Consider the following 13,961-nt stretch of genomic DNA (forward strand, 5'->3'; position numbering starts at 1 on the left):
ACAGGAGAACACAGTGGTAGCAGGCATCTCTCTCCATTGCAGACACAATATGACTAGCCGTATCATACTCTGACCACTAGGCTTGCCCCACCATGATGATTACCCGCTTGAAACAGTAGAGCACAATAAGCCCTTCCTTGCTTGAGCTGATTCTTGCCATGTATTTTTGTCACAGTGATGAATAAAAATCTAACCCACTAACTGTTACCCAGTCATCATCTTCTCCCTGAAATATCTCTTTGTCAAATAAGGTCTAAAAGTCCTCAGCATAGATACATGACACTGATCACCAATGTTCTATCTATATACACACACACAGGCACACACATACACACAGGCCCACACACAGGCACACACACACACACACACACACACACACAGGCACATACACGTAAACAGAGGCACGGGCACAGGGACACACACACAGGCACTCAACACACACATACACAGGCATACACAGGCACACATGCACATGCACACAGGCACACACACACACATACACAGGCATACACGCACACATACACAGGCACACACACACATGCACATGCACACAGGCACACACACACACATACACAGGCATACACGCACACATACACAGGCACACACACACATGCACATGCACATACATACACACACACATAAGCAGACACACACACACACAGAGAGAGACACATACACACACACACACACACACACACACAGACACACACACACCTGTACTATCCACCTGTCCTGCCACTCTAAAAGCACAGCTCTGGTATCTGCCAGGAATAGTCCTGGCTCTCTGTAATACAAACTGACACAGAGCACAAGGGCAGCCTCTGCTTTGCCTGACATTCTCTGGGTGACTCAGCCTCTGTACCCTCCTTTCTCGTAAGACAACTATACTACAATTGTCCTCCAGACTCAATTCCAAGATTGCTCCTTACTGAGCTCTGTTGCCCCCCCCACACACACACACACAACCTTGCGTGCACTGTCACTGTGCCCATTCAAAGAAAAAGGCAAAAGCATGAATAAATAACATAAATATTACAGCAGAAAAAAATAAATAACATCAGCTTTCGATTCCCTTGCTTGCCTTACTCCTTCAAATCTATTACTGTCTTCTCTTGAAAGAATTTCAAAAACAGCGACTCTGATAGTCAGCCTCTTACCCTGTAGGTTGTTATGCATAGATGCCAAACTACAATGCACAGTGCAGAATCTATTGTGAAAAACTCATCTGTGGCTCAGTGTTATCCCCCGAAGCACACATCCTTTAATGAGCACATCAAACAAGACTACAAATGCTTTATAAGACACCAAACATCAAATTAATATTAATGGCAAAAGCAACAATAATTTCCTTTTAAGTAATTGATTGATGTGGAGAAATAGTCAAACCAGTTGATGTGCAGTCAGAATTCTATATTTTTCATCAGAAAAACAATTTAACACCATGACAAATAACAATAGAACCACTAAAACTACCTGTCATGGGTCTAATGAAGACAGATTCTCTGGCTACCACATATAATATGTAATATCCAAAAGCGATGCTGTAATTCATAGCTAATTAGTGTCTTGCCTTTATGAGAGGTGTCATGGCCCTAAGTCTTGTTTCTGATCTCCTCAGACCTCACAAGATCCGACAATCATGCGTAGATCGCAACTACCCAATTAGCACCCACCCCAACCTTGGGCCACTGCTTCCCAGAGCTGTCCCAGCCTCAATAAATCATACTCCCTTATGAAGCTCTTCTCTGACAGCTGCAAGCCTTTGCTGCCCAAGGAATAAAGACAATACTTGTAAAGAAAAGTTATGCAGGAAAGACAGCAACGGAAAGGGGATATTGTTTGCCTTCCTTTAATGGTACAGTAGTCAGCAAAATGGAAGACCATCAATTCTGACTGATTAGAAAGACAACAGCACTAAGAAATAAATCTATGAGTAATACATCTGAGGCTCCTTAGTGATAATCAACAGTCAGCGATTGGATTGTTTGTTTGTTTGTCTTATGTGGATCTATTGAAGTACTTTTTCTTTCCATGTTTTTCATTGCATAGCCTTCCTTCTCACTAATAAGAGAATTTCCCTTTCAGCAAAACATAATCAGATGCATTTACTTTATCCCCTGTGAATACACAGCAATCAGATAATTTGTAAGGCTCTAAATTGTCTGACTTCGTTGAAAAAGACTCTATAATGATTTGCTGATCTCCCAAAGCAATTCTAAGGCACTTCCTAAGTCCATAAGCAAACTCTGGGGTATTCACAGCTCACAGCAGCCAATATCCTTGTAATTCTCTTCTAAGTCTGTAAAGCTGTTTTGTCCCACAGTACTCCTTGTAGAGAATGTTCTAAATAGTCACTGCAGTCCCAGCATTATTCAACGATATGTATGAGTCACAAGACTTTACTTCCAGGTTGCTTTCCCTGTGGAGACATTTTTCTATATCTTATGCTAACTGGAAGCATTTACTCTAGCTTTTCATAAACACCTACGACCAAATTGGATATGTAGATAACCAAGAAAGACAAATAAACAAATATGAATTCATTTAAACAAGGAACATTCTTATAGCTCTTTTTCATTAAGTACCTAGATTTTTAAAAGATTTGATTGTCTTCTCATGAAAATAGTAGTCTCATGGAAATATTAAATATTTATCTATAAAGATTCCCAGTGCATCATTCTTTACAATAGCAAAATAACTGACAATAACAATGAATAAAACACAAAATAAGTCACATAACATGAGAATTCCCCTCAAACAAATGAGAAGTTATGTAACTTCTAAAATGGTAGTATAGAATAAGTTCTAAAGAACATGTAGAAACATTCACAGGACACTGCAAATCCGAGGAAAGAGAAATGAAGCCTGGCTTTATAAAACACACTTGTAACTATGAGTGTCCGTATGTATACACATATATACTTGTGGTAGATATAGGTGTACATCGGTGTATACATCATTGATTATTAGATAATCTGTTTTATTTCCTGTATATAGAATGTGCATGCATAAGTATGTATACATAGATAAATATATGTCAGTTATAGAAAGGAGCCATATAGAAAGAAGAGTTTTTGCAGCATTAAAAACACCTGACCAATACAGCTGCAAATACAGCCTACGATTGGACTGAGCCTGGGGACCCAATGGAAGAGCTAGGGGAACGACTGAAGGAGCTGAAGGGAATTGCAATCCTATAAGAAGAACAATATCAACTAACTCTGTACCACTCATAGCTCCCAGGGATTAAACCACAAACCAAAGAGGGAGCCAGGATTCCAGATACATACATAGCAGAGGATGGCCTTATCTGACATCAATGGGAGGGGAGGGAGGTTTGATGCTAGGGGGATGCTAGAGGGGTGAGGCAGGCCTGGGTGAATGGATAAAGAAGTACTCTCATAGAGGCAAAGGAGAGGGGGGAGGGGAGATGGAATGAGGAGTTGATGGAGGGGTAACTGGGAAGGGGGTATCATTTGAAATGTAAATGAATAAAATGATTAATAAAAAAAAGTAGTTCAGGAGGTGGAAAAGAAGGAGAAATATAATCTAAATATATAGTATTCATGTATAAATGAATAAAAGAACACGTTTTCCAATTTTTTTAAAATAAAACCATATCTCCAACTAGTGGCATTGTAGATTTTGTTCTTTTAAAACTTATGTTGTTTCTACAGATGTGTTTTATAACCAGAAGAAAAACTATTGAATAAAATATTGACTTTCATCACTTGGATTTACATAGGTAAAAGGTTAAAGGATTGACCCTTTAGGGTATCTATTATGAGTGACCAATGCCAATATTAAATAATGTTATTACTACTGTGTCAGCAACATCTCAAAAACCAGAGATGATAACATTTAGGCACATCTCAAGAATGAAAATCAGATCATTTTCATTCTCTTATCCATGGAGCTGAGCAACAATGAGGTTGGGTTTCATCTGACTCTAGAATGCCATATTAATTCATTGCCAGAATCATCAGGAACTAAAGTACAGCTCCAACACAAAACCTGTATCTGCTTCACTGACCTTGAAGCCTCCCATCTTTGGCACCACAGGTTTGTGGAAAGATAAAGGATGTCAATTATGCACAGCCTGTCCAGGGTTTTTGTCCGAATTCCTAAAAGGTGGACTCAGTGTGGCCTTGTGAAGGAAATCACAACTTCTAGTAAGCCAAGAGGGCACCATGAGTTACACAAGATTGCGACTAGCATAACACAAGGAAAGAGAAATAAAGGAATTTGTTCCCCACTCCAAAAAAGTTTAGTCTACTCAGAAAAATGTAGCACATGCTTAGAAAGGTAATAATAAGTGGTGGAGAAGGATATGTACTAGACAGATAGAGATCTAAACAAGGCAAGAGCAAGAAAGTCCCACACTTAGAGGTGTGTTGGTGTGGCAACTCTAAACAAGGATATTCTGCACTGTTGCAACTGGATTGGAACAGAGATTTGTGAAAGCAGGCATGCGTGTCTAAAGCTCTGGAGGTGTTTCTCAAGTCACCTACACTGTTTTCTTAGGAGAGTACAGTTATGCATTTTGTTTTAAACTGTATTTGAGAACATGATGCATCCAGTAGGCTTGCTAAATACATTTTCATCCAACATTTCTATTGTTTCCAATTATCAGATACAGACACGTGAAGGCACAGAAGGAAGAAGAGGGAAAGAGGAATGAGAAAGGACATAGCATTTTTGCAGATCAGTTTTACGATAGCGCAATTTTTGCTTCTTTGTAATCATTTTTCCAAAAGCTTAGGTAATGTGAAACACAATCTCATGATTCCTGGGCTTTTCCCTTCATATCTACAGTTCATATATTGGGAACTGTTTCTAGAAACATCTAGCTATGAGGGTAGAAAGGATTATCTAATTTTGGTGTTATTCCTAAGTAGTTCAGTAGGTTTTAATTTTGGTGAAATTGTGACTAAAAGAAATCAGGAAAATTTGACATTAACATACTTAGGTACACATAGCAAGTGCTTGACTGCAAACTTTCAGATTCACATCCCAATCACACCGGACAATGCCCGCACCTGAGAGGGAGAAGTCACCCTTCTGGCTCTCACTCTCTCTGATTAGAAAGGCGCCCGTCTGATTTTCTGAATACAGAAGTTGTTTTTCTGCATCTGCTCTTTTGATTGCTCCAAAAAACCACCTAAAAAACAAGAGAGACATAAACCTCAATTAGCCGATCAGAATTTGTTTTAAAAAGAACAAGAAGAGAACATTCCAGCATCAGAAACATTTGAAATTCTTCAGTGAATTCATCACTCATATAAATGGTAGCTTTTGGTACTTAAGAAGATTTTTCAGAATGTTAGAAACCTACTCTGGGATTACTAATGGAAGCACAAAGCAAAAATCTGGTTGGTGCCTGCTCTATGTCCTTCCTCACCGTTGATTCTCTCTAAGATCTTGTACTTATATAAGCATAGCCACAGACGACTGCATGTTAACCTCACCAGCACTCTCAAACGTTCCACCATCCTTAAAGTGGGAAAAATTAAAAATACTTTCTCCACTCCTTAACTTTTTTTTTACCACCTCCATCACTACCAAAGCCCATGACAATATGGTATTATTTCTTATGCTTATAGAAATATGTCAGATACTAAACACACAAGCTTGTAAGTGTGGTCAAATCAAGAATTACACAGATCTTCAATGTCACATGGTCAGTATAATCTAAATACAATTGTCAAAATTCAAACCCACACAAGCAAATTAATGCCAAGGACGAATGATTCAGTGAGTGATATTGGTATCATTAAAAGTTCACGTTAAACAAAAGAACACATATATGCTGCCTTCAGAATATACAATAATTTCACAAGGAGCTCTAATACAAAAGGATGAATTTTAAAATTTTCTGAGGATACTGAACCAGAACAACAACCAAACAGAAAAATCTACAAAAAGGAAAAACAACACTAATTGAAAAAAACCTGATAATATTTTGAATATTTATTATAATACACCTTAAGCTTTAGTTCCAAAATATGTACTATAAGCTAAAATTAAAACACAAGGTACAAACCTTTGAAAAATATTTGCAAAATACATAACCAAAATATGATTGGTATTGTGGAGTCAACAAGCAATAAAAAATAAAACAGGGAAAATTGGCAAAGATTATAAGTGGGTAATTCACAGAGATAAGAGGTCAAGAAAATAATACAAATAAGCAGCATAGCCAGTGCCTATCCATAATTAGGTATTATGTATAAAACTACAATAAAACATAGATATATGCTTTACAACTGGACAACTTCCTATTGTTAGGTGTTGAAGAAGATATCAAACAACATTTATGCAATTGTGGTGGCAAAATAATTTGATATGGCCAACTCAGAAACCAATCCAGCACCAGCTCATTGTGTATATTATATGTTCAAGGATATGCAACAAAAATAATTTGCTATAGAATTTTACCACTGGCACATTGAAAGCAGGTTAAAGGCTTGCTTAGCATGCTGTGAGGCCTGGGTTCATCCTCAGCACCATAAAAAGAAAAGAAAAAAAAAACAGACAGAACCTAAATATCCATCACAGGGAATAAACAGTTACAAGAATTAAGTGTAGTTTTACAGCGTTGGAAACAAATGAATCATAAGGGTGCAAGAAAAAGTTGAATAACAATTCACAACATTGCAATGTCATTTATATAAAACTTAAGCAAGCACTTTTTCAAAAATGTACATATGTTTATAAATATTTAAAATATTTAAAATGAATAGTTAAAATAGCCAAGCATTTCCAGAAATGGAAAAAAAAAGGGTCTCCATGTATTTCCAGCAAAGAATCAACAGAGATGAAATAGCTCTGTGCATTTTCCTAATTCAAGGGGCATTGATCATGCATCAATTTAGCCAGCAAGTTACATTTTTAAAAATTATGGTATCTCCTATATTTTATTCTCATGTATAAATACTCCATTGTGTAAGTTTCATATGCATACATTACATTTGTATTTTGGATAATTGCCCATGAATGATGTGCTTCTGCTCAAGATACATAAGAGCCGGCGGTTTGTGTAAATCCAATGATTAAAGATAAGGCGATCTTCATTTGTAGAGAAACAATTTACTAATTTTCAGAACTTCTGTCTCAGCAATTCTGGACTTTCCTACATAGATTCAATTTAAGTGTTTGACAATGTATCTGTTTATGTCATTCTTAGACATTCACTTGGCTCTACTCCCATCAGGAAGAGAAGAACATAAATAAAAAGTTATTTTCTGCTCGCAGCCACCTTATAATGCCGTCCTTCATACTCAAAGATGACGCACCTGCTGCGGATTGTTATAGTTAGAGCATGTGATACTGTTGAGCCTAACGGGGAAACAGTAACTCATCTCAACCTTTGCACCTGTGGAAACTCTTCCTTAATTTGAGGTTGAAGCTCCTGCCAGGACCGTTGCTGTCATAGGCTCTGAGACCTAGTTGGCACCATTCTAGAAGGACATGAACACTTCAGGCCCGGCTGTTCACCAAAGTATTTCAACCTCCCCATAACTTACTACTGACCTACTCATGCAGACAGTTCAGAACTATGGTCCAGCAATCAGGAGCATAAGAAACATTCCACATAAATTTAGAATGTGGACAAGATGCATAAAAATAAGCCAGAGTTTGACAGTTGGCTGTGAAAAGGAATTATTCAGTAAAATGATACACTATACATACAAACTCATATGCGTTATTGATACTTAATAAAAATAATGCTTTTATTATATCATACCATAACATACAGTATTCAAAAGAAGAAACCTGTGATAACTTGGGTACTGGGAAAAAGAAGTGCTTCCTTAAGATTAAAACAGAGAAAATAAATGCCTGTCATGGAAGTACGACATATGTGACCAAAGCTCAAAATGTGTTTTACAAATAATTGTCAGGCATCTATCATACTGACATGGAAATATCTAGATCCCAGTGATGGATTAAAATGCTAAACTTCAGAGTAATAGGAGTGTTATATTTGTTTATATTTTTAAAACCAGAATGTGTGTACATATATACAGATGTGTATATATCTCTAAGATTGGTGAGCCTTCTTTACAGTGTGGAGATTTGTAATGAGATGTAATTTCAGAATGATTTAACATCTACTTTAATATACACAATAAAATGAAGTCACTTAAGAATGCACACAAAAAAATCTACAAGTTACCAGGTCAAGATTCAAAATGTTGACAATCAAAACTGATAGATACAAGAAAAATACCACTGGAATCAGAGAGAGGGAAGTACATATGAACATACAAACAGATGGAACATGCCAGCCAGGGTGTCAAACATTAATAACTCCAGAACATCTCAAAAGTACAGTCAGCCACTTAAGAATGGCAACTTGGTTGGGAGGTGGTGGTGCATGCCTTTAGTCCCAGCACTTAAGAAGCAGAGGCAGATGGATCTCTTTGAGTTCGAAGCCAACCTAGTCTACAAAGTGAGTTCCAGGACAGCCATGACTGTTACACAGAGAAACCCTGTCTCAAAAAAGCACAAACATACACACATGCATGCACATGCATGCACACAGATGCATATGTGCTTACGGGCACACACACACAGAGAAAGAGAGAGAAGAATAGCAGCATGACAGTAGGAAATTCATTTAACCCCTTGTGTCTCAACTTTATCATTTGTAAGTAGGAATTATAGCAATGACCTTGCACTGATTGTGACATTAAAAGAAATTATACATGTTAGAGCTTGTCCAGACCTGGTCATATTAAGTAGCTTTGATGAGAACTAAATAAAAAGAAAAATTGTATGTTTGCTTTGGATATTCTAGATTTGAAGTCATGACAGGACCACAGTTAATATTTGAGTGGGATCTTATATCTCTAATTGTCCCAAGTGACCCTTCATTCATGTCCTCCTTAATAAATGCCATCTTATTAAATAAAAAGACTAATGAAATCTGCATTATGATTAGCAAGTGATCATGTACGAAAAAAAAGAGAGAGACAACATTAAGAAAAATAAAGGGGCTGAAGACATAGTTCTGAGGGTCAGAGTATTTGTGTACTTGTTGCTCAAGCCTGAGCATGGGAGTTTAAGTCTCTAACAATGACATAAAAATCTGAATGTGATAGTTCTGCTCAGGACAGGAACAGGAGAATCTCTCCGGATGGTTGGCTGCCAGCCTACTTCCAGTGAGAGACCCTATCTCAAGGAATAAAACAGTTTGTGTACCCACACATACTAGTGAATACACCACACACACCCCTCACAAACCAACATACTCTTCCAAAAAAACAGCATTAAAGAATATCACATATAAATATGTTAAGTAATATCACATCTAAATACTATCATTAGCAATCAAACATTATGCCACTATAGAAAGAACAAGCAAATAGACACATTATCTTCACTAAGAGTTCATTATTACATATACTAGAGTGTGAACTGCAGCATCAACTGGTAAAAATTGGTATCTAGGTCACTCATAATTCTGAATAGATGTATATAATTTCCTCCTACAATTTAAAAAGAAGCACCACTATCAATAAGTGCTGAGAACGGTTGATAAAAGTTGACCTCTAATATCTTACTCTGTCCCTATATGCTAAGGAAACTAGTCTCTAAATACCATAGGCAGTTTCTGGAGGTGAGGGAGGAACTGTGCCTCATGAACAAACAAGGAACAGAAAGTACAGGTCAACTTGGCAAACAGGGTCTCTAAGTGGCAAGTGGGTTAGAACAACACAACAGTGGAATTGGGGTTAGGATATTGTCATCTATCATGACACATATTATAATGAATAAAACCAACTACTGTCCCACACCAGTGTGGCTCAGGAGGTGTCAGTGGCACTGTCACAAAATGCCTACAGTTTGCTGGGCACACGCATCCACATCTAGTCACTTACCATAGCTAAACAAAAGCCTTCCACACAGAGTATCTTGGAGCTATTGTGGTTCCATATCTCTATCATTCACCTGCATCTCTGTTTCAACAACACTGCCAGGAAGGCCTCTGTCAAGTTCCTGTTCCAGCTAATCAGGCCCTGCCCCTTCCAAGAACTCTTCCTTGGTTTCATGTCCCCTTGGCTCAGGGTCAGCTATTACTGCCTCTCCTCCTTTTCACATGGCATAATCACAACAAAGAGGAGAAAGTAAATCTCAAGGAGATTGTGTTGTTCACTCTCTGCTTCGCTCTTTGCCCATCACAACCTTTCTTTTGGTCCCCACACAGATCTCAGCAATATGGCATCATCTCTTCTTTTTAATCTTAATCATGACTACCTCATCATCATATGCAGGAGCCAAGCACAGATGTCATGAGTCTTGTATAGAGCCTCTGTCTGCCCCTTCCTCATGCTGACATCACCAGAGTTAGCCTCTGATCTCACCACATAGACAAGACTATTTATTATCATTGTCGTTTGGTGAGTTGGTTGTTTTGTTTTCATTTAACTGGCTGTATTTTACAGATTGCTTATGAAATAAAGCCTACTGAAGGGGAATGTCAGTCCTTTGAGCATGTGGACATTAGCCACTCATCCACCTTTGTCCCACCTACATCTGCTGTACCTAAATGTACATTTAAACTTACTTTCCCAATGTTCCTACAGTATTCAGAGAATGCACATCAGATTTGACACAAAGCATGAGAAATTAGGGCACCAAGTTTTAACTGTTTGTTTTATGTAATTCACTTGTTGGTGTAGACCTCTCTAGGCCAAGGGACCACGTATGATACCTTCAAAGATCTCCGATGGCAAATACTGGTGATATGTCCTTTGGAGCGCTTAACGAAATACCTGATAAAACTATTGATGCATTGAACTTTGGAATGGCATTTATAGTCATGTTGACTCTGAACACTGAACTTTAGATAATGTGTTTTCATGTACTCTTCGGTGCCTGTTGAATATCTTAGAGTATAAAATGTCTGTGTGCTAGAAGCAAGTTGCAGTGCACTTCACATGTTAATTAGCCTTAGACCATATATTCCTATCTGAACTCCTTTTTCTTCAAAAAAGAGAACCTTTGTTCAGGAACATAAAGATAAAAAAAAAATGAGGCTGACTTCTCCATCCTTTAAAACAAGAGCCCATTGACAGCTCACATGGAAGGAATGTTGATCTGAAGATGTCACTCGAAGTCAGTATTTGAGGTAGGACTATAGTCACATTAGAAACTAGGAAGTTCATGTTCATTCTTGGATCACTTGATAAAGCATTTCTTATTGCTCTTGCACACCTGAATAGTTAGCTCAAAGGGGGAATTTTGGAGGAACTAAACTGTGTTTCCTCATGGGAGGAGGTGAATGTTCATTAGAGAACCTTGTTATAACCTGAGCCCATAGGTTTTCAAGAACATGTGACTCATAACAGCATTCACCATGGGAGAAAGTACAAAGAACGCAACAAGGTTCAGATCGATAATCCATCTCAAAACGTATTGTCATTTCAGAACATTCCTGTGTGTGCAAAAGGATGGGAAACTAATGTTGATTAGTCGGTGAAATAACATACAAACAAGTGTACGTCTATAATGATACACCAGTCATCAGTTCCAAAAATAAAATGTAAATTCCAATGTGTCTGCTTAGTTTTTGTATAGGTGTGGTCCTGTTTATCGTTCTGTGATCCTGAAGCTGGAAGAATAGGTCAAAAGCATTAATTGTTAATGTTCCATGAAGGTCAAAGGCAACTGATCTTAGGGTGTTCCAGCAATGCATTATTTCACCAATTATCATAAATGTTTATCTTCATTGCCTTTCTTAGCCTTTTCCTAGCAGTATGATGCTTATTTCTTCTCATGAGAAAAAAAAAAAAAAAAACGGGAATTTTTAGGGACACATATGTTTGTTTGTATATAAATGGTGTTGCATGTATGTTTGCAAGCACGTCCACATGTGTGAACACATGCACATACAGGTACACATGTGTATGTGCGCACAGAGGACAGAGATTGATATCAGGTGTTTTCCTTGATTGCTCTCTACCCTATACATCAAGGGAGCAGTACAGTGAGTATTGCTGATCCCAAATGTTCTCAGTGTAGCTACTCTAGCTAACCAGCTTGCCTTAGGGTTTCCCTGACTCTTAGCATTTCTGGACTTACAGAAGCCACCTAGCTTTTTATTGGAATCCAACCCCCTAATCCTCATGCTTGCACAGTAAGCAGTTCAACCACTGCACCATTTCCCCAGGCTCTCAAAGAATGTGTTGAGTTACTCTGTTTTAAAGATTTCCCAGTGTTATAAATGATATCCTTCTATTTTATTTAAAGCATTTAATATGCTAGAATGCTATACAAAACATCCTCTTTGGGGGGAATTACTGTTAATTACACTGGTCTAAATGGTGAGATGAGTGAGCCAATTATCAAGCACACAGACAAAATAAACTTAGATACAGAAAACCTGAAGCCTTAAGGTCCTGCAGTAGTGCATACCATGTCAACACTAATGATGGGAAATTTCTGATCCCTAATGAAATGCTGTAAACAACCTGAAGGCATTGCAACCTTTTCTTAACTTAATATACCTTGATACCTACAGAACTAGTAATTGTATCATTTTCTATGTACTTAATATGCCAGAATGCCAATAACATTAATCTTATATTAACTATACTGTGAAAAGACGAAAAAGCAAAAGGCCTATTAACCATTGCTTTGAGAGTCTTAAAGTATCAGGGAAGAGATAACAATTTAAGTATGAAGTTAAGGGGGTCATGAAGTTGTAAGGATACATAGAGCAATTAAGAGTCAGTGTGCAAGGCAAGTTGGTGACAGGAATGAGCTGAAGAAAGAGGGACCAGTTAAGATTCCTCTGGGAATCCTGACCAATACAGGTGTGGATTTTTGCAGCCAACCATTGAACTGAGCACAGGGACCCCAATGGAGGAGTTAGGGGAAAGACTGAGGGAGCTGAAGTAGCCTTATGTGGCATCAATTGGGGGGGGGGACTTGGTCCTGTGAAGGCTTTATGCCCCAGTGTAGAAGAGTGCTAGGGTCACCAGTGAGGCAGGAGTGGGTGAGTGGGTGGGTGGGGGAGCACCCTCATGGAATCAGAATAAGGGGGGTGGGATAGGGGGCTTGCAAAGGGAAAAATTGAAAAGGGGATAACATTTGAAATGCAAATTAAAATATCCCATCTAAAAAACAAGATTCCTCTGGAATAATTACAGGGGAGAACATTTTATTTTCTATTTAATGACCAGCACTATGCAGATGTAGTAGGGAAAAAAGTTTGTGGAATAAATAAAAAGGAAGACTGAGCAGACATAGGTGGCTGGTGGACTGAAGGCAGCAGAAGCACTGTGTGAACTGCACAGTGTATTGGAAGGTGATGAGTACACGATAGGGAAAAATAAACAAGAAAGGAGATAAAGTTGAGCTTTTAAAGCCCTCTCTCCATGCGCAGCAGAAGATGGCGAGACAGATTTGGAGAGTCTTCCTGTGTGTTCCTGATGTCAAAGCAATCAGAAGAATAAAAAGAGCTGTGTGGGGAAGAAATGGCTAGACTCTGGGAGAATGACAAGCCAGTGTCAAGATTCCTCAGCTACAGCTTGGACAACATCTATTATCACTTGCTTCTAATAGAGAAATAAACCATGCCCACCACTTCCTGCATTTCCATCACTGGTTTGTGTAGACGTGCAGGACAGTAGAAGCTGTGACATTCTCAGAGGAATTCCTTGGGCTCTGTGATTCTTTAACCAGGGAAAGAGAGGATTCTATTTTAAAGGAACAGGAATGTTTGATGAAAAAAAAATGATTTAAAAAAAAAAATTGAATTACAGTGGATTATTTGAAGTAGGATTTTTTTTTTCAGGCATCTCCCTTAAACGTAAAAATCAAAATATTTTAATTAAAATTTGTTTGTGAGTGTGTATGGTGTATGTATATGTGTGTATATGTATGCCAATACGTGTGGTATGTGTGATCTCTGTGTGTGTGACTGTATGTGGTTATGTGTATATAAGGGT

At 38.1% G+C, this 13,961-nt stretch overlaps 1 protein-coding gene across 1 annotated transcript in view; it reads right to left on the reverse strand.

Annotated features, from left to right (window-relative positions):
* Positions 1 to 13,961, reverse strand: part of Frk (fyn related Src family tyrosine kinase) — an 89,319-nt gene that overhangs the window by 43,557 nt on the left and 31,801 nt on the right. Inside the window, exon 2 of the mRNA XM_034524882.2 lies at positions 5,040 to 5,161. Within this exon, the coding sequence (XP_034380773.1) occupies positions 5,040 to 5,161 (122 nt within the window). The remainder of the gene's footprint in view (positions 1 to 5,039; positions 5,162 to 13,961) is intronic.

Source organism: Arvicanthis niloticus, chromosome 20 (genome assembly GCF_011762505.2).
Source record: "Arvicanthis niloticus isolate mArvNil1 chromosome 20, mArvNil1.pat.X, whole genome shotgun sequence".
NCBI classification, from domain to species: domain Eukaryota; kingdom Metazoa; phylum Chordata; class Mammalia; order Rodentia; family Muridae; genus Arvicanthis; species Arvicanthis niloticus.